Raw genomic sequence first — 26,731 nt, forward strand, 5'->3', positions numbered from 1 at the left:
CCTTGGGAGTAAATCGGCTTGATGGAGACGGAAGTGCAGTCCCGGAAGTGACGTTACCGTTGGCAGAAGAGGCCTCCCACACTCTGCGCGCATGCGCAGGAACCATTGCCGGCTCGGCGTGCCTGCACAGTAGGTGATAGCTGGGCATGCGTGCCTGCACAGTAGGCAGCAGCCAAAGCTCGATGTGAGCACAGCAGCAGCAGCCGGAGTTCTGCGCGTGCACAGCAGCAGCAGCCAGAGTTCGGCGCGAGCACAGCAGCAGCCGGAGCTCGGCGCGAGCACAGCAGCAGCCGGAGCTCGGCGCGAGAAGAGCAGCAGACAGAGCTCGGCCCGTGCACAGCAGCAGCAGCCAGAGCTCGGCGCGAGCACAGCAGCAGATGGAGCTCGGCGCGAGCACAGCAGCAGCAGCCAGAGCTCGGCGCGAGCACAGCAGCAGCAGCCAGAGCTCGGCCCGTGCACAGCAGCAGATGGAGCTCGGCGCGAGCACAGCAGCAGATGGAGCTCGGCGCGAGCACAGCAGCAGCAGCCAGAGCTCGGCCCGTGCACAGCAGCAGCCACCGCCGGAGCGTGCACAGTAGCAGCCGCCGCTCGACGCGAACACAGCAGCGCTCAGCACAAGAAACAGCCGACACTTGAGGCACAAGAAAGTAGCCAAATTAATGTTTCTACGAACAAAGGCTATATTTGTTGCACTCGATGCACTGCTTGCAAATACAGTATAGCATCAGTAGAATGTGTTTTCAATCAAATGTCACGTCCCGTGTATACAAAATAAAAAACACTTATTCGATGTTCTAGTCTATATGTCATTTATTTGCTAGAGTGCCCATGCAGCCTGCAGTACGTGGGGATGACAACCAGGCCCATTAAAAGATGGCTGTATGAACATGCATACAACATTAAAAGAGGCCTTATCACCCATAACGTATCTCATCATTTCATATTATAGCACAATCAAAATCCCCAGGGACTCAAATGCTTAGCAATAGAAGCCCCGGTTTATAACTGGAGAGGTGGTGATAGAACCAAACAGTTGGCCAAAAGAAAACTTTATTGGATTTATGAGTTAAAAACTTTGGCCGCACAGAGACTGAATGTTGATTTTAGCATAATTGCTTTCCTGGTTGAATGATTCTATAGTACACTGGTTCTTTTGGAACAACAGCAGGTGTTTCCCTTCTGGTTATATGTCTGCCAACCATGTGTTTTTTTTTTGTTTCTTTGGACTCTTGTTCTGTTATTTCATGAATATTGTCTCCCATAGTAGCCCATTGTTATCCCCTATATTACTGATTAGTAGCCATTGTAGTGCTACTGTACGGAAGTTCCAAACTTTTTTTGGGATAACATATGCTGACTATTGTGTGATAGGATCTGTGGCTTTTTAGCAGCGTGATCATTATTAGTATACCATCATTATTTGGAGGGAAAATTCTTCCAGCAACAGCAGGGAAGGTAGCGCTGCACAGCCGTGGACAAACAGGGTGTAGACGTGGGTGGTGACTACAAAAAGGTTTTATTAAACAGACATGTGTAGCTGGTGGATCCTCTGATGCGTTTCATCCCTCAGGGTTTACATTTTTGCTGGCGTGGAGTGGATTCTACTGTGATAATTGCTCATGTTATCTTTTAATGTTTATTAAATGTATATTTTTTACCTTATTTTTTGACTATTTCCTACCTCTGAGGAACTTACTATTCCGTAACCATTAGGTTCATCCTGCTCTTCATATACAGTATCACACTATGTTGGTTATGTTTCTCTTTTTTCATATGCCAAGTTCCATCAGCAATGGAGTAATTTGGACAACCACTAAAGGACATTGCTCACGGTTGTATTTGTCTAGATAGTTTTTTTTTTATTCACCTTTGTTCTATATTTGTTGTATTAACACAATTCGAATTTGCACAATAAGCTACATTCACGTTAGGCACCGCACAGTATTATTTTCTTCACAAGAAACAGCTGACACTTGAGGCATAAACACACACAGAGACATAGACAGAGACACACGCACACGAGGAATTCACAGTTAGTATAAATATACAAGTGCAACTAGCTAAATGATTAGAAAAACACTTTCCTAAAGAAGTGGTGCAAAGGGAACAAAGATCTCCCATAAAGTTAACAAAAACAGAAAACAAAATACTGTAGTTTCTACCACTCAAAACAGCAAAAAGGTAGATTTACTAAGAGGGTAAGTGACTCCATATGAAAAACAGGACTAATGCAAAAGAAACACAATGCACAAAAATGAAATCCAAATTCAGGCCTCTTCCTCCTTTCTGGATTTGGATACAATGGAGCGACTTCCCGTTGGAGATTTCTGAAAAGGCGAATTCTTGACTGCAAATTTGGAGCCTGCTGGCGTTTGATCTCCTTTATTGACCTTAAGTATACTGTGGGATCGCAATATTTTTTGAGGGTTTTTTAGGGAAGTACCATTGGCAATTCTCCTGTGGGAAAGGGCCTGAAGAAGGGGTTTACCCCCCCCCCCCCTTGTTTAATTACCTTTAGTCCTCCCACCTTTTTTTCCTCCTCACTGTTTTTTGCACTCCTGTTTTCACAGTCTCCCCCATATTCATTCTATGCTTTGCCCCTCTATGTGGTACATTCCTCACCCCCTATTTGTGGATAAGTACTATTGTCTTATTTATCTCTGCCTTGTTGGTTATTGTGTTTCTTTTGCACTAGTCCCGTTATTCATATGGACTCCCTTACCCTCTTAGTAAATATTGTTTTCCATCCTGGGAACTATATATTTTATTGTTACTAAAAAGGTACTAAGCTTTACTGCGTCTTAATGGCCATTCATTTCAATGCATGCTTAAGTTTAACACCCTTTAGTGACATCGTGCTTTAAAGTGCTTCTGCTTGAGGTCTTTGCAGATATCACTGTTTCTTTGTTTTTCTGGGGGCTTTGTCTCTCAAAAAGGTGGCACACATATTATCAATACTTTAAATTGATACAACCAGAGCAAGATTACTACTTAGATAAAATGGTAATGTGTGAATGCTTCAATCCGTAAAGATCATGATATATAAGAATAAACAAGGCTATTTAAACAGACAGGTAGAGTTTGAATTTTTACAAACTATTTTGTTTATTTTATATTGTTCACGAGTAAACAGAATCAGCCACAAAAAAACAAATCAATCATAATTGTTGCATTCACTTTGTGGGTGTCATTTGGTGGAGAGTCCACAGGATTTGAAGGATGTTCAGTTCCTGGAATCTCCGGGTTTCCAAAATACTTACAATTTTATTTGAAGATCAGAAAAAAAATGGCTACCCATGCAACCAAAAGGAAGCGGTCACATAATGGCTCAAATGACAATGTGAATTTTCTGGAGTAAGGTTGACTCAGCAGCCATATTGACACCGCCTCCCAGCTCCAGACAACCACCTGGTTCAGACTATACATATGTACTGTAAATATACAAAAACAAAATGGAGGTAGATAATAGATAGGCCAGTTATCAGGTAAGTAATGTAATTTGCCTTATAACATAATAATATACATGAATTCAGTTGTTGTTAACCTGTGGCCCTCTTATGTACAGCTTGTGAAGATGCGAAGCTTCATCACGACTGTTCTGACATCAATGTGCAGGAGAAGAAGATCTGTGCCTGCAGCTGTTGTCTCTTAATTCGAAATAGATCTTTTTTTATATATGTATATATGAAGTGACATGACTGCGTTTAGGTGGAATATAGGTAGCGATAGATAGCTGGACAGCAAATCCCCAGTAAGCACAACAACCCCATCACGCTGCTTTACATGCCAGCCGCAGAGAGCTTTGTATCTGACAGAGCCTCCCGGCCTTCAGCCAAGCACACAAAAACAAATATATACAACTCCTTGCTTACTCTTAAAGCAGCAGTTTCTAGTACAAAAGTCTACTACAGTATGCAGAAAGTGGATTTAATATGTGCGCAGTCGTGCATTTGCGTGATAATAAAAAGTTGTTCTCAAAATTACCCAGTCATCAATTTTAAAAACATGCAATTAAAACGATTTCCTGCTGCCGATAAATAAAAGTCCAATAAATACCAAGTTACTCAAATAAGAAGTGTATGACAGCATTAACAATCTGCTACGCAACAGTTTAGAGCCAAGAGGGGAAGTATGACTCCCAATGTCGGTAACTGTGATACTTTGTGGTACCATGTAAAAAATGTCTCAATTGAAAATGTGAAAGGATTACAGGGCCACGGATGTTGAAAATGTTTTTTTACATTTAAATATTACAGCTTCAGTCACTCCAAGGCTCACGGCATGAGACTCTACAGGAACCAAAGACCCAAGCCAATCTTGTTTACGGGATTTACCAATTTCTTCTTTATTTGTAGTACTTTCATTCTTATCCTGATGCAGTGAATCGTTCTCAGTGGCAGCGACACTTGTGCTTTCAGGAGCTTTGAACTGGTAACTTGCTTTTAGGTGTCGATGAAGATTTTGGCTGAGCAGTAAAACAATTGTTCCTCCAACACGAAGAACTCTGCAATTACAGAAAACATGGTATTAAAGTAGCAATTGCTCCCCAAATCAAGTATTTTCTCTTTACCTTATTTGTGCTCATAAGGGTTTTACATGTTGAATTGTAATAAAAGAGTTTGTTCACCTGCTTTTCTTCCTTAGTATGTATTAAATACATAAAGGCTTAAACACTAGCCAAAATATTGATTTTAAAGTACGCTCTATGTATCTTGGCATCGAAACTAAGCACATGAATAGGTTTTTATCTGCTATTCATTTATATGTATATTCCTATGTACAGTGTGCGATTTCTAAAACAATGCTTTAGATTTAGGACGAGATTTATACAGATGGTAGCAGTGCACGCATACAGAAAACAATGTTCAGGTAAATTATAAGTTACTGTACAAGGTTATTTTCAAACCACTGGTATGAAATATTCTCATAAGATATTTGGAAGGCTAACGCCTGTATTTGACACATGGGGGAGTAGCAATTTCAGTCCAAGTTTTGACTGTCTCACTACAGCAAGCTGATTAATCAATCAGAGCTGAAATCTACCTTTAAATATCAAACATTTCTCCTTGGCTAAATGAGAAATCAGAAGCTGGCCCTGCACTATGCTCATACTTCGTTCCCAGTTCAGCTCTGGATCGTTTATCCTTCAGGACTGCCTTCAAAATTATTTTTCGGCTAGCAGCAGCTGCCAGCACAGTGCACGCAACTCTCCCAAGGAAAGTGATTACTTGCCACGCTGTGCTGCCCTCTTCTGTAGCTCTGCTAGTGTTGTGCAAAGCATTCCACCGGTCTGCTCATTACTTAGGCGCTCATCCACAGCCCAAGTGTTTTTTTGGAGATTCTAAATTTCTATACTCTATTCCAATATTTCCTTTAGAATTCACAGAGGGAGAGCAGTATTGCAGCCATGGTTCCTCAAAGGTTTCCCCTACATGAGATTGGAGGATATAACAACCTTTTTGGGGCCTTACATGCCCTGCCCTACACATTCTATGATAGAAGCATTGGCTTTTCCACACCAACTCAATAGTTAACAAATCATAATCACATTGTGACACACACACACACACACACACACACACACACACACACACACACACACACACACACACACACACACACACACACACACTATAGACCAGACTACTGGAGAGGGTTCTGCTATCAGAGTACCTATCGGGTACTGTACAAAAATAACAAAGGGATAAGGCACACCATAAATATGCAAATAACATTATTTTACTAGCCCACGTTTCGGCTACCCTTTGGAGCCTTAATCAAGAGCTCTTCATAAAGGCTCGAGAGGGTAGCTGAAACGTTGGGTGAATAAAATACATTTTTTTGCATATTTATGAAAGTCTCATCCCTTTGATAGATATATACACACACACAAACACCCCATGTTAATCGAGTTTAATAATCAAAAACAAATAGTCGATACCGTTCTGTGGCTAACTAAATGCTTTTATTTGTGCGAGCTTTCGAGATACACTGATCTCTTTTTTGGGCGATGCTATAATGGATAAAGCAAGAAAATGTTTTACTTTTAAACCCACAGATAACATTCAAGGCTGCCCTGTTTGAAAGTACAAAATGTTCTTGCCTAATACAATGTAACATCGCCCGATGAAGAGATCACTGTATCTTGAAAGCTCGCACAAATAAAACAATTTTGTTAGCCACAGAACGGTATCGACTATATGTTTTTGATTTTTTATAATATACATATATATACACACACACACACAAAAGAGTGGAGAGAAAGCACACCATATATACAAAACAATTAGCTCACAATTGGAAAGTGTGTGCGTCATAAATAGTATAAAAAAAAGATACCTCACCAAAATCAAATGACCAGGGGAGGGGAGACAGCACTACAGGAAGATTGAAAAAAAAGGGAGGTGCATGATGCACCTGATGGAGGGGCCCTGAGATTGCTCCAAAACTTTGGATATCTACGGATTAAATATCCTTTTTTTCAATCTTCCTGTAGTGCTGTGTCTCCTTCCCTGGTTCATTTGATTTTGGTGATATACATATAACACACACAGACACAGACACACACACACACCTTCCCATTTCTTGCAAGATGTCTGGAAGCAACTCTTTAATGTCCTTCGAAGTTGTGAACTTTTTTCCAAACGGAATGTCAGAAATCACGACGTCTACACTTTCCGACAGTAATGGCAGCTCTGAAAGACAGCAAGAAACAATTCTTCGGATTTACTACTTTGGATGGTGTGCCATTTCGCCTTTGCTCCGAGAGACAAACACGAACCAGTTCTGATTTTCACATTTAGAACGTCAAGCCAAAGGTAGTCAAACTAATGTTAAAGTGTTACTCCAGCTTTGTAGTTTAGAGACAAACTAAGGCCCAGATCCTTAAAAGGGTGCTAAGCTTTAGCATTCCTTTACTCCTTGTCATATGAATGGGAGCGGAGGCGTGCTAAAGCTTAGCACCCTTTAGTGTTCTTCTTATGTCATTTCGTATTCCACCCCCCCCGTGATCTCCTGCCTGTCAGAGTAATTGTTTTAATTTCTTTGGAAAGAAAGGGGCTTTAAATGGGGGGTTTTGTCAGTCAATTATTTCCTCTAACTTTCTCATCCTGCTGTTTTTTGAGGTCCAAGAAATAGAAGTTGGGATCAAAAAGAGGGTCTTTGCTTGGCAAAGCTCCAGTTCTGCACAGTGACATCACACAAGAGAGAGTAAGTACAGGAATTCAAACATATCTCCGCCTATGAATCACGAGTTACCTTTAATAGCTATCACTTCTACCCAACTTTTCTTTTTTCTTACTATGATTACAAACCAAGGACCTGTATTTAAACATCTTGTTTTTGGTATCTGTTTTTTGAAACAATTGTGTTGATTTGCCAGATTTTCCTTCAAGCATGCCGGTAATATTTGGTACAATTTGATCCATGAAGGGATTGCACCTTTAATTCATCTGCGAGTGTGAACAATGGTGTTGTGTTTTTGTTGCCTTTTTAATATGCTTAAAGCCTAGCAACCCATTTACCGATCACCATATCATGGATTGTCTCCTAGACATGATGATGCCAGCAGCCATATTAATTTCCCACAGTGCAAGAAAATCACTAGTAGTTGAACTTGGGATCTCCTGATGAAAAGCAGTCCTGCTTCCGAGAGTCCCAGTTTAGACTAGTACCAAGGAGGGAATACGGTTGCTTTAAATTGCACTTGTCATGACCAAGTAGTAGAATTTTGCATTTCTCTTTATTACCGTATACAGTATCTCTAAGTAGATAAAATATAGCATACCTAGAACAGATCCTTTCAGTAACTCTATCGAATCCGCAAGCCCCGCTGCCTCCACATTGCCAACTGCACTTTTCAGCTGCGAGTCGCTTAAATCAATACCCAAGAAGTGAACATCCTGATAAATATAGTAAAAATAATATTTTACAGACATTTTCAGAGTAAATGATGACACCTTAATTCACCATTTAAATAAAGAAAGCTAAACACTAGTGAGGAACTGAAATGCAATGAATACTTCATATGGTCTCTACTTAAAATTTTGGAGCTTCTAGTGCAAAACAGGAGCTATCAATGCATAATAATAAACTTATAATTTAGAAGAGTTTAGAAAAATGTTGACATGTGGCATGTGGGTTAGACGTTGTGTAATTTTAAACGGTCCAGTGGGAACGGGTTGTCTTTACATTGTTGAGAATACATAGTGCTGCCCCATAATTGGATTGTCTGAATCATGAAATTAGTGCTTAGCACTACAGTACATATCAAGAATGCAGTAAATTCACACATTTCTGTTATACACTCACCGCATTAATATTTAATAGGCATATGTTAGGGATATAAAATGTTCGTGGCATTTATCATTTAGAAATACAGTTTTTATTGTTACATCATCTCATATTAGTAGACCTAGGAAAATGTGTTGAGCTCAGAAAATCTCAACACAATTACTATCGAACTCAGAAGTGATATCTCACCACAGATTACAAACATTGCAGATATTGCTCACTTGTATCACATTGCTTTTTACAGTTTAAGCCTCATAAATGTTACATTGTGGACAAAGCATAGAGTGTGTCACATGTACATTAGCTGTCTTGCCTCTACACAAGGCAAGCCTCTTATCTAGAATGTACAGCTCAGTGGTTTCCAACCTTTTTTTGGTTAAGGAAATCTACAATTATATTGTGAAGTGCTGCAGAACCCAAACCCTCTCTAATAGCGAGTCTGATATCAGATGCATTGTAAGGAACCCCAACCCTCTCTAATAGCGGGTCTGAGATCCGATGCATTGTAAATTCTTCTGTATGTGGTACCATTTTCAAATGTCCTTAAAATTGCAGGGAACCCTTTAGGGATGCCAGGGGAACCCAATGGTTCTTAGGAACCCCTGTTAAAAAACACTGGTATAGCTACATGCAAACTGGAGAATGGCAGAACAAAAGCAAGGCTAAACTTCTCAAAACTGTTCAGCTCCGTAGGTGTATTTGTTTTTTTCATCTTTACTTGTATCTAATCAAATTGCAAAATATTTCATGAAATGAGCCTAACATTGTGACGGTCACATTTATGACTGCTTCTAGGATAGTTTGTATTTATCCTTCATAAACACGTACAACTTAACAACACTAAGCATTGAAGAAATAAATATGAACACAGTGCCTTTGTAGGTCAATTACAACGCAAGCATTAATGTTAACTCATGCACATACAGGCCATTCCTTTGCAGCCTCAAACAATAATGTTCCTACACCACACATGGGATCCAGGACAAGGGATCCGGCCTGTAAGACAAAACACAGCAAGTGCCATCAATAAGATTTTTTGCATCAATGACAATTGATAGCATGAGTATTTTTCAGTGGCCACACGGAGGAACTAAATGTTCTTTATGCAAACAGGAGGGACCAATCAGGTATTGTTAATCACAACTCATAACCATGATACCATTTGCTGTTGCAACTCAGTTACATGGGATCGCTAAAGGAGGTGAAAATGTGTATTCAACTTTTGCCTTCACCTGCGCCAACTCTACTGAATAATCGGAGGAACAGATTTTCCCACGTTATGTCCCGTTAAAGAAATGAATCTATAGTAGAAAAGAAAATCTGATCTTGCACATTTCTGGATAAATGGAAACATTCCTTGTATTTAACTTCTCTTAAATGGGCCCAGCCAGTATTGAGAGGGGAATGGCTCTGTATCTTTTTTTGTGTATTATGAAACTTTAGCTTATTGTGAACTACTTCTTTGTTGAATTAGCAGACCGTGCTGATCGACATTTTTTTTTTTGCTGCATATTATTTTTTTTACTTGCTCTAAAGAGATCTCTTCTTGCCCTTTCCATTGAGGTTTTTATTTTCAAATCTGATGCTCCGTTTTGGAGACATAAGCGTCTGAAATATTAAAAGTGTCATGGAAGTTAAAATGCAGCTCTCCTCAGAGCTCAGTGCAGTATAATGTTTACCATGGTAACCTCATGTTTTTTTTTTAACATTTAAAAAACAAGTTTCAAACATCAAGCAGGGCACGTTTAGGAGGTAAGATACGAACATTATTTAAGTTAAAGCTCATATAGGAGTCAGTATATTGGTTTCTTGGTGCATACGGAGCTGTATCTACTGTTCATATCTCATACGTTTATCAAACAATTAAGCTAATTTCATTATAGATTGTGCTCAAATACTTCCATGTTTGTGACATTTTCTTTGAGACCCCACTGCAGGATAGGAGTACAGAAGAAGCTATACTGATGCATAACCCAAGGGACGGCCTGGAGGCGAAAGCCTCATCTTTGAAGTTGAAGAACACTTGACCCCCCCAAAAATAAATGGGATTGTGGCAGGGAATATAATGTGGTAATAAAATTGTATGAAAAAAAACTGTATCCCTGTGAACGCAACATAATTAAAAAAAAAAAAAAAAACTTACCTGAATTTCCGCAAGTGAAGCCATGGCCCAAGCTGTTGTAGATCGCAGACCTGTAGTCTGAATATATCCTCTGCTGGCCAAAGGATGCCTGCAAACCATCAGAATTGAAGAGTGTCTTTGCTAATGACACATAATACTTTATGCATGTTTTCACAAGGATGGTTAATTGGGGACGACACAATCTTCACTTTTTACTTTCAAAGGTCTACTTTACGTAATGGGAAAAGACTACAGAGGGGGGAATTAAATCCAATCAAGTACTAGCATTGTTCTGCATTCTCTTAAAGCAGCAGTTCAAGCCACGCAGTGTGCATCAACTGCAATCTGCACACTGAGACGTGATTAGCTAAGTTGTCGATCGATCCGTTCTCCTGTGATCGATCGGCAAAGATTCGGCTCTGGGGTTCACTAAATCAGTCTCAGTGCTGCAGAAGAGTACCCAAGATGTAAAGTTGTGTGGAAGATCATGTGACCAGGCAGGCACTAGATACAATTGGTGCACTGTTAGAGAGAGGGCAAAAGGGGTGTGCCAGAGCCTGTTTCGGAAGAGGAAATGACTATGTAAATGGTTGCTATAGAAACAAAAATGCTTAATACCGTTACAATACATTAAACATTTCTTTAAAAATAGTTTTTTCCCCCCAAATATACTACAAGTATTTTCTCATAGTACAGAACCTAGAAGTACATAGAAGGATAGTTCTCCTTGACACAATGTTCAGTGTTAAATGACCTGTTTTTTCTATAGATTACTCAGCATAACAGAACTCCGTATGCTATTCTTTGCACACAAAAAGCAACATTTATTTTAAAAATAATTACTTGCATACAAAAAAAGTAAAAATGGCGATGATGTTCCAAATAGGTTAGAATATGGTCATTGATGATTGCATATTCTTTTTAATCTTTTTATTGAATCTTGGTGGTGTTAAATCCTGACACTCCTCTCTTAACACGTCTCTCAGCTTCATGGTGGAATCACTATGTCCACATTCTGATGGAATCAATCATCCTGTGCCTCTCGCATGTCTTCTTCTCTCTCAGCCTGTCGCTACATATTTATATATTTCCTTTCCAATTGTCTGATTTTTGCTGCACTTATTCTATTAAAATTCCTTGTACTGTATTCTTTGTGAAGTGCTGAGTACATTTTTGGCGCTATATAAATAAAGACATACAATACAATAATATTCCTTGAATCGGCTGTTCCTATATATTTCTATTCCAAATTAGGTCCTGCAGCTTCAAACTGATGTCCTATGAACTGCCCACAACTCCATACATAGAATAACCAAATATGGATATTGCAAGATCCAAACGAAGACATTCCACAAACCAGTAGATGCCAATACGTACTTATTAGCCTCAAGTAATCTTAATCCTAGTTGGATAAAAAATATCCCTCAGGGTCAGTTCTTACGACTAAGGAGAATATTTTCTCAGAAAAACGTATTAGATGAACAAGCCTTAGATCTGAAGCAGAAATTCCAATTCCAAAGAGAGATATACTGTCATGGAACAGGAATACCCATCTCCAACTTTTGTTTTAACCCCCCTTTCATTGCAGCCCTGCTTGTCAGCTTATTAGAGCCAGCTGCATGTGTTAGGTTCTGCTCACAAACACAGTGCCAGTTCCCCTCTTCCAGCAGTATGCTGCATTAAGATGCAACATTTCTGTTACATGTTGCAGCTTCCCCAGACACTCCTGTGAGTTGTCATGGCAGCCCCAGCTTTCCTCTCAAATGGGCTGGTCTGCTTCTCCCCCTCTGTTCTGCCCACAGATGGTTTGCCCCCAGACCATTTTATCACCCAGTATGCATCACCACCTTCTTTCCACCATTTTCCCTGGACTTGTGTGATGGATTGGATAAAATGCCTATTTCTTCATCTGTAATACTTTGCTATGATTCCTTACTCAAAATGGCTACCGCAGTTACCCCTCCCTTCAAGTAAGGAAGATGGCACCGAGGAATTCCCCTCAAATGCTGATGTGTCCAAGAAAACCTACAATAACAAGACCATAAATCATAACAACAAGACCATACAAGGACTGAGACCTAACAAAGAACCACTGAGACAGCTCTTTTGCATACAAACCCCCTCCCATACAGCCCCTGTATATGAACGCAGGCTCTGTAGGAATAAAGTCAGACATTATCATACTGAACGTGTGTCAGCGTGATTTTTTCTCAGTGCACGCATTACCTACGTAGGAAACTAATCAGGACGGGGACAGATACTCTGCAGACGATTGTTCTGATCCAAATCAGTTGGCGCCCAACGTGGGGCTCTGGGTTTTGAACCAACGGACAGCCGTGCGCAGAGGGACTGAGGTGGACCAAATGCGGACGCGGCAGGAGACTGATCACCTCTGGAGTACGGTAAGATAACATTTATTATCTACCGATACGCACTGTCTCCGCTGTTGGTCTATTTCTGTGTCTCATACGGCTCTCCGAAGGTCACCTAAAGACAGGTAGATATCTTGCCCAGAGCCCGTTTTAAACTCAAACCTGTTACCTAGACTATCTGTCACCCGGTATATGTTTACATGTTATATGTGTTAGTCAGTGCCGCAAGTGGAAGCCCGGAGTGGAGTGGGATTTTTGTCGGCTGACTAGAGGTCGTGTCATTGTACGTTGTAAACTTGGTGGAAGGAGGGGTAAAGGGGGAGTAAGGTATAGTCGGTTCAGAGAGGAAACACGGGAATCCCGGTAGTGACTGTGCGGTTTGGCGCGTTGCGAGGGAAGGAGTGTTTAGCGCGTTACGGTTGGTAACTGCGCGGAATCCTGTCGATTTGATCCCTGAACAACCTTTCTCTCTCTCGTAATCAAGTTGTATGTTATGTCCAAAATGTGTTTGTGTATTAGTGTTGAGAATTCATGAGGACGGGTGGGGATTGTTGAGAGTAGAAGAGATAGCCCATAGGTGCTTGGGCGATAACCCCTAGACGTTAAACTGCCCGAACTCCTGTTTTTTCCGCGTTAAGGTACGCTTTGCAGTAGGAAAAAGAAAGTGAATAGGAAAGAAAAGGCAAGTGAATTTGCTGATAGATAATCAAGGCATATGATTGTGTTGTGAAAGTAAGTATTGAGGGTTATTTTTATGAAAGGTTTATATGCAGGAATTGGGATACAATTAGATACTGTGTATATTATTTGGAAGGGAAATAAAGTGTTATAAGTCAAGGGAAAGAAGAGGAAAAAAAAAAAAAAAAGCAGGGCATTTTTGCTAGTAATTGCAGTATAGAGAGAAAAAAAAAAAAAAAAGGTGCAGTTTTAACATTTGAGCACAGGCAAGTAAGACAGGGAAAGGAGTCTTAGCCTGCCACCTAGTGGCCGATTGAGAGAACAGAACGGAAAAGAATGGGACAGCCCTGGTAACATTTATTTTTGAAAGATTTGTTCGTTCTGGCCACACGAATGGGTCTTTTAAAACCAGAAAATATTCTTTTTCCTTCTGTTCTAATGGCAACTAGAAAGAGGGGTCTTTTTCTGTGGGAGGGAGAAGTTCAGGGAGCGCAGTCTTGTGTGTTTTTTGAATCCCACAGGGAAACATACGTTACGTTAGTATGAGTCAAAATAATTCTGTTGAGGGACAGAGGGTCCCTGCTGCATTTATTTTATCATTGCCAGGACAGAAGTTAATATAATAACAAGTAAAAAAAGAAAGCAAATAAGCTGTTTAAAGTATGTAGTATTACTGAAGCAGAAGGCAGGTTACAACCAGAAGTGTGGCGAAAGATATTGAAAGAAAAGAGAGGAATTTTGAATGATAACAACCTGCTGAAGATAGCAGAAGCCTGGTTTAATGTTACCAAGGCTGTCCAGAGAAAAATGGACCGAGCAGGAGATAGAAAAGGGAGGGAAGATTGTTTTAATTGTGGTGTGACTGATTTATCTATGCTCACTCCTTTGTTACCTTCGCTCCCAGCTCCAGCAGCACCCCCACCTATACAACCCACTACCCCGCCCACGAATGACAAACCAATTTTGACTGTTTATGTAGCACAACTATATCCTGTGATGCAGGCGGATGGTTCCTATTACACCCCGACTGTGCCCCTAATGCCAGCCCTTTCACCCCAAACAATCACTGCCCCAGCGTTAGGGATTCAAGTCTACCCTGACACAACAATAGCACACACACCCAGCAGCAGTGTCCACTACAGTGCGCCCTATAGTTTTGACTCAGATAGTGAGTCACAGGCCGTTGCACAGGAGGCAAACATGACCTGGAATACTAACCCCAGACACCCCCCAGTACCCGACCGCTGCCCAAGGTTATGTGGGCAGACGCCCAAGCAGGTAGAAGGCGCCCCAATAATGTATGTCACCTCACCCCCTTCCTGGTAGACACAGGTGCAGCCAGGAGTGTAATTAGAGCTGCAGACATACCTGACCCTTCCTATTTGTCTGATATTGATGTTTTTTATGTGTGGGGGTAGATGGCACACCGCGCTCTAGCCCATTAACACGACCCCTACAGATAGGTCCCTACCCTGAACTATTTGCACGATTTGTAGTTTCCTCTACTTGCCCGCTTAATCTGTTTGGCGCTGATGTTTTATCCAGGTTACAGGCCTCCATAATATTCTCCGAGGACGGCACCATTGATGTAACCTCCCTGCTCTGGGAGTCAGATGTCTCTGCCCTTTGTTCCCTTCCAAATACTTTTGGCATTCGCGGACAAACCCTCAGCTGCCAGTATACCGCCCGCTGTCATGGATAGGATCCCGTCCAAATTATGATCCACCGGGCCTGAGGATAACGGGCACCTAAGGGTACCACCCATTGTTGTACAGCTCAAATAAGGGGCCCCGCTTCCCCGTAAACCGCAATACCCCTCTTTTCCCTGTGAAGAAACGCACCGCGAAGGGTGAACCTGATAAGTATAGAATGGTTCAAGATCCTCAAGCAGTAAAAGATGCAACCATTGTACGATGTTTTAACAACAAATCTTTTCCAGATGACCCCAGAGGCTTCCAAGAATTTCACTGTTCTCAAACAGGTAATATCCTCTGCCCCTGCCTTGGGCCTCCCAGACTATGATTTACCCTTTAAGCTTTTCGTATCAGAACGAAATGGACATGCAACTGGAGTGTTAACACAGCCACACGCGGGCCGATGTCGACCTATTGGTTATTACTCCAGCCGCCTCGATGCTGTGGCTCGTGGTGGACCGTCCTGTCTTCGTGCTGTCTTTGCTGCTCAAGCACTGCTGGATAAAACTTCAGACATTGTTCTAGGGCATGACCTCATTCTTCTGGCACCACATGACATTGCTGCTATTCTCAATCAGACACCTCAGGTTGCAATGCTTGCTTCTTATTCCAGACAATGTCACCCTTCTCCGGTGCCAAGTGCTTAACCCCTCCACTCTTCTTCCACTTCCCGAGGGGGGAGATGTGCAGGGACACGAACAAGAACAAAGCACAGCTGGAGTCGACCTACCCCATGATTGCTTCGAACTCATGAAGCTAGAAACAGCTCATCTGCCCACGGTGAGTGAAAAGCCGATACAGAACCCAGATCTAATCCTGTTTGTGGATGGTTCTCGATATGCTGATCAACAAGGCACCTACTATACGGGTTATGCTGTCACCACAGACACTGTGGTCCTACTGGCAAGCACACTACCGTCAACAGCATCTGCACAAGAGGCTGAACTACAAGCCCTCACTGCAGCGTGTAAACTGGCAGAAGGACAAACGGCGAATATCTACACTGACTCTAGATATGCCTTTGGTGTAGCACATGATTTTGGCGTCATTTGGCAAACCAGGGGATTTCTGACAGCAGCAGGAACATCAGTGAAACACAGCTCAGCCATACAAGCTCTGATGGACGCCCCACTCCTTCCAATCCATGTGGCCATCCTGAAGGTAAAGCCTATGGGAAACTGAACACAGAAGAAGCCAGAGGAAACCATCTGGCGGATGCTGCGGCAAAACAAGCTGCCAGCGGGATACGAGAAGTGGAAGATCGAGTGGACACGACAAGGATGGTTCCGTTAATGCAGAACCTCCCAGTAAATCGAGAATATCTGAAGAAGTTGCAAGAATCTGCAACAAAGGAAGAAAAGGAAAGCTGGAAGAAAAGAGGTGCATCGCCCCAAGAAGGAATTTATGAGTACAAAAAGAAACTTTGTCTGCCACGTGCACTGTATCCTGCTGTGGTACAATGGGCACATGGAGCAGCACATCTCTCGAAGACTCTTATGAATGCACTGATCGACAAATACTATGTGGCACCTGGAATTACCCCAATGACTAGTAATTTCTGCAAATTATGTACAATTTGTGCAAAGTGTAACCCAGGATGTGTGAAAAAACCACCGCAGAAATATCTTGCAAGGCCCCGCTTTCACTGCTACGTTAGCTAAAGAAATTTGGTCCGCGCTAGGGACCACCCTTGCTTTCCACACCCCATACCATCCCCAGAGTAGCGGAAAGGTAGAAGAATGAATGGCACACTGAAAACTAGAATGTTGAAAATGGCCCAGGAAACAAATATGCCCTGGCCAGATAGTCTACCCATTGTTTTGTTCAGTGTTCGATACACCCCATGAGGGGAATATGCTCTATCCCCATTTGAGATACTGTTTGGTACTGCCCCCAAACTTGGTTGTTACTACCCACAGCAGTTACAGATGCAGTCTGATGTTTTGACCAAATATGTAACTGCCCTAGCGCAAGAACTAACCAATATGCATGGTCGAGTGTTTTCTTCTATTCCAGATCCAGATCTAGATACCGGGACTCATAGACTCGTGCCCGGAGACTGGGTGCTTGTGAAGAAATTTGTAAGGAAACATTCCCTAGAGCCCAGATATGATGGTCCTTTCCAAGTTCTGTTGACCACAGCGACATCAGTCAAACTAGCTGGCAAGAACACCTGGATACACGCCTCTCATTGCAAGAAGGTTCCAGCTCCCAACGAGGACACCTCAGAAGGAAAATTATGCTATATATCCTTTGCTTGTTGGGTCTAGGGGGGCACAAGAGATTGCTATCACCCAACATGAAGGGGTAGTCACGTTTTGGTATAATTCATCCAATACTCATGTAGCTACCTTCTCCTTTGATTATTGTAATATAGTCCGCTGCCCCTCAACACATTGGCAATGTGTTCTATACAGCAATTCCGGTTTCAGGTCTACTTATATATGCGTAACGGATTCCTACTGGGGAAAGGAATGTGATTACTGGGGAGCAGTAGGATGGAACACAGGAACAGATTGGGGATACCGACCACAAAATGGTCTAGCAAGGAAAGACGGGATAGCAAAAGATTCTTGCCCAAATAGGCATCGTAATAGTTATTATTTTTGTTTTGTTTGTGATTATTGTCTGCTGTGTTCTCCCATGTTTTAAAAAGTTCATGACCAAAGCTGTTGACAATAGCACTCCTACCTTTTTTCTGCAGTCAGATAATAATACTCCACTCTCGGAAGATGGTCCATTTACTCCGTTACAGTCCCTCCCAGTTAAGTACAATAGTATAAATCCATAGGGACAGCATCTGACTTCCTTATGTGCAAAGTCTGTGGCAAGGGGGGTCATGGACAAGCCATGACTCGTCTAACGTACAGCACAAAAGAGTTCCCAGGAACATCTGGACAGATGAGTTAGTATACATCTAGGGACAGACTCAGAAATAGACATTTCAAGGGGGGACTGTGATGGATTGGATAAAATGCCTATTTCTTCATCTGTAATACTTTGCTATGATTCCTTACTCAAAATGGCTACCGCAGTTACCCCTCCCTTCAAGTAAGGAAGATGGCACCGAGGAATTCCCCTCAAATGCTGATGTGTCCAAGAAAACCTACAATAACAAGACCATAAATCATAACAACAAGACCATACAAGGACTGAGACCTAACAAAGAACCACTGAGACAGCTCTTTTGCATACAAACCCCCTCCCATACAGCCCCTGTATATGAACGCAGGCTCTGTAGGAATAAAGTCAGACATTATCATACTGAACGTGTGTCAGCGTGATTTTTTCTCAGTGCACGCATTACCTACGTAGGAAACTAATCAGGACGGGGACAGATACTCTGCAGACGATTGTTCTGATCCAAATCACTTGTGAGTACCCTGCTGTAATCCCTGTAATGGTGATGAAGAAGTATCTTTTCACCTCCCTTGAATACTGAGCACACACAGAGACACCCACACCTCTACACAAGAGACTGTACCTTATCCTGTTTTCCCTCAATAAAACTAAGAAAAGAAACAGATCTTGTCGTGCTTAGGAAAGAGGGCGAGTTGGCACTATCTGAGCTAAGTCATAACCACGTGATCCTCTGGCTTCCAGAATATATACCGTAGAGAAGTCTATTAATATAGCTAGTAACACAGAGGGACAAACTCATTAGTTGGGAGAGGAAGGTGACCACCCATAAGAGAACTTCTGAGTTCATCCCATTTGTAACACAATATAATGACATGGTCCCAAAGGTTAGACAAATTATTGGGGAATTCTACAGAGATACTAAGTTGAAAGAATGTTTACCCCAGAAGCCACAAATAATATACAAAAGGGCTAGAAATCGGAAATGATCAGTATAATGGAGGGACAAAGATACAATGTGGCTCAAGGATCTCAAAGGGTTTTTTACCTGTTCAAACTGTATTGGCTGTAGTTACAGTCAAAAATGCAACAATTTTAGATCTAATGTAATTAACAAAGAATTTAAAATAGAAACATTCATGAATTGCAAAAGTAAATGCATGGTATACTGTACTTGTTGCAATGTCGGAAGGACGGGTAGACCCTTGAAAAGGAGACTGGCAGAAGAGGTCTATAATATCAAGAGAGGCCTGACAACTCAGTGTCTCTAACCATTTTAAAATTAAACATGGACCGGACTCTAGAGCAGGGGCAAGCTAGGGGGCGCGCGCCGCTGCAGATGCTCCGCACTCTTCTCCACGGCATTTAAATTAAATGCCGGGGAATCGTGCGAGGCCTCTGCAACACTTTACTTACTCAGATTGACCCCGCAGCGTCATTTGACACAGCTCTAAGGTAGGAAGGGGGGCGCGCGGGCGACGCAACAGGGAAGACAGGGTGGCGCAGCACAAAACATTTACACTCCCCTGCTCTAGAGGACTCCCCAACAAGGATTGTCCCAAGCCCAACTGGAGAGGGGGAAACAGGCTGAACCAGTTGTCCAGGAGAGAGCGTTTACTGTATCTATACTCTTAAAACATTGGCCCCTGAGGGCTTCAACATAAAGTTTGATTTGGCATTTTTCTTGAGAGACAACTATATAATTCAAGCCTTTAGCTGTATTAGATAGCAGTGAGTTATACATGATTAGAATCAGTCAACTAAACTAAACTTAATTTTGGGTTCTATTGCTTTATTTCCAGATTCTCAACCAATGTGGTTATTTTCCCAAATGTTTGATTGTATTGTATTTAAATGTATTTTATTATGTATTGAGGGTTCATGAACTATCTATCTGGCACTCTCCAATACGTTCCCTTTATGAGAGCGTATCTGGTCACGACATAAAGGGTTAACATTTTTTAGACTATTTAAAGCCTAACAAAGCAAGATAGCATCAATAGTCCTGAGGAAGTAACCAGTCCGATTACAAAACGCCTTGGAGGGAGCCTAAAGATGCAGCATTACGAAGAGAGCTACAGTGGCGACATCGGGGGAAGAGGGGCGTGTGATGCGGCCTCGAGGAGACGCCAACCCCAGCTGTAGGACGCCAGGACTCTACAGCTAATGTTGCGGACGGCAAGATATTAAACAGGCACAAAAGACAGTGGATATCGTGAGTATTACTCTAGGTCTTGTGTGCATATTAAATGTCAATTGTGTCATATATATTATATTATGTATATTTATATATATTTTTTTTTAATTTATATTTTATATTTATTTGTGTGAATACTACAATTCATAAATTGGGAACAAATTGGCTAAAGATACCCAGAAAAGGAACTACCAAGTGCCAGTCTAAAATCTATCTAATACACATATACACACATACATACATACATACATAGAAGTAACCGCGCCAAGCACCGCCCGCTCAGCGAGCTCAGCGCCAGCGGGGACTCAGCCTTAAACGTTTTTTTAGATGAACAGGCAGCAGAGAACTCTAAAAATATTCAGCACCATATTATTCTCCTTAAAAAGCAGATCATATGAATTTAATGTGAGATCAAAACCCATTATTTCAATAATTACTATGAAAAGCATAACAAAATGTAACTCTTTCTAACCCTCTGCTGTTCCGGGAATGGCATTAAAGCAACCACCCACACGTCCCTTATGCCGTTCCTGGAATGGCTTTTGATTTTTTTTATATTTGATCCCACAGCAGTGCCTTGAATGTACGAGAACTTCCTCTGCCATTCCGTGAAGCAAGAGAGGGCTCCCCTGAGACGAACAGTCTGTGGAACTTTCTGCTTCAAAACATTTTTGCACCAAGAGGTTTACATGGACAGTGTGTTTTTAATATTTAATGCCTAGAATTGTGGTATTTCGATGCATTGGATGAAATAGTGAAATATAACTCTTTTTGCTCTTTACGACTCTTTGATAATACCAATAGCGACTTCCTTATTTCTCCGTGGAAAGGTTTATACTATTAAAAAAATAAAATGTATTGGAATAAATCCGAAGTACCGACTTCCTTCAACCTTATTACTTCCTGAAGACAGAAGCTACAGTAACATCTTTAAGCAGAACCATCAAAGAACCATAAAATCACATGAAAAAATATTTACCGTAAGATAGGGAGTCCCACCACTGAGTAATTATCATTCAGATGTACAAATACCTAAGATATAAAACATACTTAACAGTTTGTGATTAAGGTTTTATGTATAACAGTAATAATACACGACCATTAAATTTTACACTGAACGACTGGGAGGCCTTTTGATAAAATCATACAGATATTTTTCATTGGTAAATGTGGTGTTTTTTCCTAATTTGTGGGGAAGCTTTCATAATTATTAAAATCCGTTTCGTACTTCCTCACAAAAAGGGGGTCAGGGGGGATTTAATCCCAACATTTTGTGGGTGTTAAACTTCTACTGCTCTTGTGAGCTGAACGGGAGGGTTCGCTCAGTTTGAAAAGGATGTGCTGACTGAGATGTGCTGATACAAAGGTGATTCAGTATACACGTGGGCAGATGATCATGGAAACCCCCATTGACTTCGGCGTATAAGCAGTGCTAAAGTTTAGAACAGGTTTATTGAACCTGTACTTTTATCTGTACAACCTTCCAGAAAGAACAGATGCTTCCCCTCCCCCACCCATTTATTTGCCTTTGATTTTGGTGTGCAACGCCACTGCATTATTGTGCTCACAAATATCCATGTAACACCCAGGTGAATCCCTAAGACATTCATTTTGACTGCACTCTTCTCTTCCCCTTACATTCACGTTTCTTCCTTTGCAACATTCAGGGACGTAGTTCACTCTATGGGTGAGAGAACTCATTCTTCTCCTGTCTCAACGACTGCAGGCTTCTTCTAGTTTGCTTTCGAGTCCTGTTCATGCTTCTCTTCCCCAAAAATACATTGTCATCAAATTGCTCCTAAATGGTTTGTACGCCGTTACCATCCATACACCCCAGCTCTAATCGCTTGCGATATATTGCACATCTCATCTCTTCCTCTCTCATCACTTAAGCGTCAACCCACATAAGTTATGCAGTGTGCGACAAGCACATCATCCCTGTTACTTCCAAACTCTGGAACCCACTTCCCTGGACTATCCGCCAACCTCATTTTGCGACCCAGCTGAAAAATAACTTTAGTAATGAAGCTCTATATGTATTGTGACAAAACACTGAAGACAATGTTATGCTTCATCACCAGTCTCATAAAATAATGCACTCATGTTATCCTACTCCCTGTGTAAATCTTCCAGGTATACATCATGGCAGGGGCTCTTTTCTCCCATTGATTACTTGTATATTTAATCTGCATATCCCCATTTCATATTTTTTTTTCGGTGGGACGCCTTGCCCAAAATGTTGTATTTATTTATAACAACATTTACATAGCGCCCTTATACAGGGAGTATAAACTAGGACTTCATAATTCGTGCTAGTAAAAATACACGTAAATGTAGTACCTCTAGGTCCGGTCTCCGGAGATCAGGTTTCCAGCCAAACTGTTTTACAAGAGATACTCCAAGAACTCGGCCCACCTCCTTGGAAACATTAGGGGAGAGAGGGAGAGAAAAAAGGTAAAGAGAGATAAAGGTGTATTTGGGGAGGTATACAATTCTCTGTCTTTCCTTCCTCCCTCAACCCCTCTACTTACGGCCAGACAAATGTAACCATATGCTATTTCAAGTAGTAACACACAGTGTTATTATTTTTAGTGGCTAGGTGTTACGATTAACCCAACATTGTTAAGGTTAACGTTAGGACCAGATGCACTAATCTCAGTTAGGCTATTTAACCAATGTATTACGCTGGAAGTGTTCTAGGTATCCTACCATTGAGTGCTGTCACCTTCTTTTCTAAGAAAACTTTATCTCTACTGCTATTTCTGTTTTTTTTTTTTTAAATCAAATGACATCCAAGGAAGTAGAATCTGGTTAGTCAACATAACATTATTATATGTTGGTTATGATGCACATCATGCTTCCGTCCACACAGTCTTAATTTGTCACAGACCTATATATTTACACATAGTTGCAAATTTTGTTAAGAAAGCAACTTTCATAAATGCACATACTTTAATATAAAGCAGGGCTGCACAAACTTTTCTTGCTGCTCCCCCCTTCCTGCTCTCCTCCATTCTCGCGCCCCCCCCCTTACCTCGGTGCGGCATCAAATCACGTCACGTGACCCGTGGTGGCATTTGACGTCACGTTGCCATGGCAACAGTGACGTCACATGACCCCGCGGCATGCCGGCTGAATCTCGGTAAGTAGCGGTTGCAGAGGTCTCGCACGGTCCCCAGGCATTTAATTTAAATGCCTTGGGGGAAAGCGCGGGATCTCTGCAACCACCCGCACCTCCCCCCCCAAAACAAATCAGGGGGGGAGAGCCACCCTGATATAAAGTATGGTAATTGAGCTTTGTGAATGGTAAATGAGAGAAAGAAACGTTCCCTGCAGAAATACCTGTGCTGTAAACATTTTTGCATTTGCTCCAGTGCATCGACAAGAAACTCTAAAAGTGAAAGTCTGAGTGGGTTGGTTTGGAAGTGGCTGATGTTTTGAGTTATTTTCCTCTTCACCATGTAAGACATCCTGCTCTTCTGAGTGGTTCACAGGTTTCTCATTTGTCTGGTCTTGGAGCTGGCAGACACTGTCCCCAGTTGTTTGCTCTACCTTGCAGATTTTCGATATGTGGGTAGTCGGATCACCCTCCAAGTTTCTTTTCTGAGCTTTACCACGATTGCTACATATATCTTGTTGTTGCTTTAATGGCTCCTGAAGTTTCTGCCATAAGGCTAATGCGTTGAGCCACATGTGAGGTTCTCCAATCATACTCTCCCTTAATACAGATAGTGCATTTCCTAGATGAAAGTTGTAAAGTAAGTGTTTGCCTTGTGAACAATTCATCATGCATCTTGAGAACGCCCAAACACAATTTGCTAGAAATACATTAAAAAAGTTGAATAAATACCAAATAGCCCCATGTAAACGGAGAAAATGTGTGTTAAGAGAAAGTCTAGGTTCCAGATCAGAGATAAAAAAAACTAAAGGAGAGAGAAGACTCTGATTGAAAGAGAAGGACTGATGGAGATAGAGCAATAGGATTAAGAGAAGGACAGAAAGAGACAGAACCTAGAAATAAAGAGACAGTGAGATGTACAGCAAGACGATAAAGACAGTGTCGTGGGAAAGATTTGCAGAAACATTAAAGTGAGGAAGTTAAATGCATAAAGAGCAGAAAGCAGCAGTAGAGAGTTAGCAAGAAGACACAGATACCAAGATTCACTCAAGCATGCTAATCTTTGGTATGCATTAACACCCATTGAAATGAATGGGGGCTAATGTGTGCTAAAGCTTAGCACTCTTTGGTGAATCTGGGCCTCTGTATCTTCATGCTAATGCTCTACTTGCTGATTTCGCTCTAAAATAGAGGCCCATATTCACTAAAGGGTGCTACGCTTTAGCATACCTTAACTTCCATTACAATGAATGGGAGCGAAGGCATGCTAAAGGTAAGAAAAATAAATCTGACAATGGGAACTCTGCAATCTCGAAAGCCAATGCACAAACAAAATAGGTTGGCCTTTCAAAAACGTATCACAACCTACGACGCATGTTACGAGAAACGTGAAGTAACTAATGACAAAAAGAACACATGCAGTATGAATGGATAAGGCCACCTAAAATAAACTGCAGAGAAAAATCCCCCCAAAACAAAAGAAATTGAAAAAAAAAAAAAAGAAGTTGACCCACTGTCCTAATCAGAAACACTTAACACCCGCGCATGTGGAAATCTTTAAATGACTGAAAATATAAATAAAACCCTATGCATCTTTAAAACCTGTGCACCAATATATCAATGCCACGCAACACAAGCAAGGGAGATAATATCAGCCGTGATAATGGACTATAAACAAACAATGCACACTAACAATGGAATGTATATGTATATATTGCATTTGTTTATATTAATAATACATTGAATTCAACTGACAGAACTATACTCTATTTCTTCTTAAATAATGAACAATAACAATAATTCTCAATAAATAACTTAAATCTAAAGTATTAATAGAATATCAAGCATGATTAACATATCAATCTGAATTCATTAAAAAAAATGACATTTTCTGGTTTACATTTTTCTTAATCCCACTATAAAGTGTTTGTTTGTGTGTACACAAAAAAAACTAGACAAGACAAAACGCACCATGGGTATGCAAAATAATGCAATCAAATAAAAATGCAATTTACAATTTAGTAATTTATGGCGAACATCCATAGGCAATAATGCTATGTTACACAGAATACTTTTTTTTTTTTTTTTAAAGCAGCAGTTCAAGGTGCCTGTGACAGGGTGAAGTCAACCCCTATCAGTTATGCCTGGGAGACATATGTCTGAGTGCTTCATCCAGCACTCGTAAGGGTTAACTCAGGTGGAAGCTAGGCAATCAGGATGTAAGCTGACACCTGATAAGCAGCAAGGTATAAGATGATGTTGTTACTGGCAGTGGCTGGCTGCCTTAGACCAGAGCACACGGCTATATGTGCTGCTAGCCAGACGGTGATGCTGCATAAAATGAAGCCAACCGAAGACCCAGAGGCATTTCTCCTCACTTTTGAAAGGGTAGCCACGGCCCACGGCTGGACAGTTGATCGCTGGGTAACGACTCTGGCTCCACTCCTCATAGGAGAAGCTCAGGCAGCCTACCAGGCTCTTCCAGCAGATGAGGCAATGGACTATCAGCTACTAAAGGCTGCTATTCTGGATCGCCTAGGCCTCACTCCAGAGACCTACCGACAGCGGTTCCGGACAGTCAAATATGCAAACAGAGACCGATCCCGGGTCGTAGCCCACCGCTTAGTAGACTTATGTACCAGGTGGATACAACCGGAGAAGCATACCAAAGCAGAGATCCTTGAACAGTTTGTGCTCGAGCAGTTCATACAGATACTGCCCCCCTCCTCCCGCTCCTGGGTAAAAAGACACGCTGCATTTTACCTGGATTCAGCGGTCCGCTTGGTAGAAAACTTCCTTGGCGACGACACCCAACAGGATAGCTGGGAACGGTCCGTGCAAACACCAGTTGCTTCCGGTGATGCCAGAGGCAGGAGAGCAGACAATCGAGGGGTCTACAACCCGCCAGCTCGGGAGATCCAGTCAACCCGACCGGAAGACCCTTTCCCATCTCGGAGGGTTCCTGGTACAAACTCCGAAGCCATTGGATCACTCAAGGGAGGCCGCCACCCACAGTATTCCCCGAGAAACTGGACTCCCATCACCCATCCGGTGGAGAGGATACCACCACCAACCAGAAGGGAGGATCCCATCCAACAGCGGAGAGGTCCAAACACCGAACTCCGTCGAGAGCTTCCGCTGACAACCGAGTTTGGGGACTCAGGAGATGATGAGATGGACTGTTCATATGGCAGAACCACTGCCACAGCTTCTCTCCGAGGGGACCACAATCCGTGGTTAGTCCCAGCATCTCTGGAGGGGAAAATAGTAAAAGCCATGCTTGACTCGTGATCTGGAAAAACCCTGATTCTAGAGGGCCTAATTCCAAGCAATAGACTATCCTATGACTCTCCTTGGAATATCGAATGTATCCATGGGGATACAAAGAGATACCCAACG

At 41.8% G+C, this 26,731-nt stretch overlaps 1 protein-coding gene across 3 annotated transcripts in view; it reads right to left on the bottom strand.

Moving 5' to 3' along the window:
- Positions 1-3,086: 3,086 nt before the first annotated feature.
- Positions 3,087-26,731, bottom strand: part of THUMPD2 (THUMP domain 2 tRNA and snRNA guanosine methyltransferase) — a 48,934-nt gene continuing 25,289 nt past the window's right edge. The window contains exons 1-10 of one of the 3 annotated variants that reach the window (XM_075596470.1): positions 26,096-26,602; positions 23,557-23,954; positions 22,555-22,632; positions 21,194-21,246; positions 10,436-10,523; positions 9,217-9,288; positions 7,787-7,901; positions 6,575-6,695; positions 4,335-4,504; positions 3,087-3,431 (exon numbers count right to left, since the gene is read on the bottom strand). In XM_075596470.1, the coding sequence (XP_075452585.1) occupies positions 3,265-3,431; positions 4,335-4,504; positions 6,575-6,695; positions 7,787-7,901; positions 9,217-9,288; positions 10,436-10,523; positions 21,194-21,246; positions 22,555-22,632; positions 23,557-23,954; positions 26,096-26,282 (1,449 nt within the window). In that variant the 5' untranslated portion in view covers positions 26,283-26,602 and the 3' untranslated portion in view covers positions 3,087-3,264. Of the gene's footprint in view, positions 4,505-6,574; positions 6,696-7,786; positions 7,902-9,216; positions 9,289-10,435; positions 10,524-21,193; positions 21,247-22,554; positions 22,633-23,556; positions 23,955-26,095; positions 26,603-26,731 lie in introns of those variants that run through there. The other 2 variants (XM_075596468.1, XM_075596469.1) reach the window with 2 other exon arrangements.

This window comes from Ascaphus truei, chromosome 4 (genome assembly GCF_040206685.1).
Source record: "Ascaphus truei isolate aAscTru1 chromosome 4, aAscTru1.hap1, whole genome shotgun sequence".
NCBI lineage: Eukaryota > Metazoa > Chordata > Amphibia > Anura > Ascaphidae > Ascaphus > Ascaphus truei.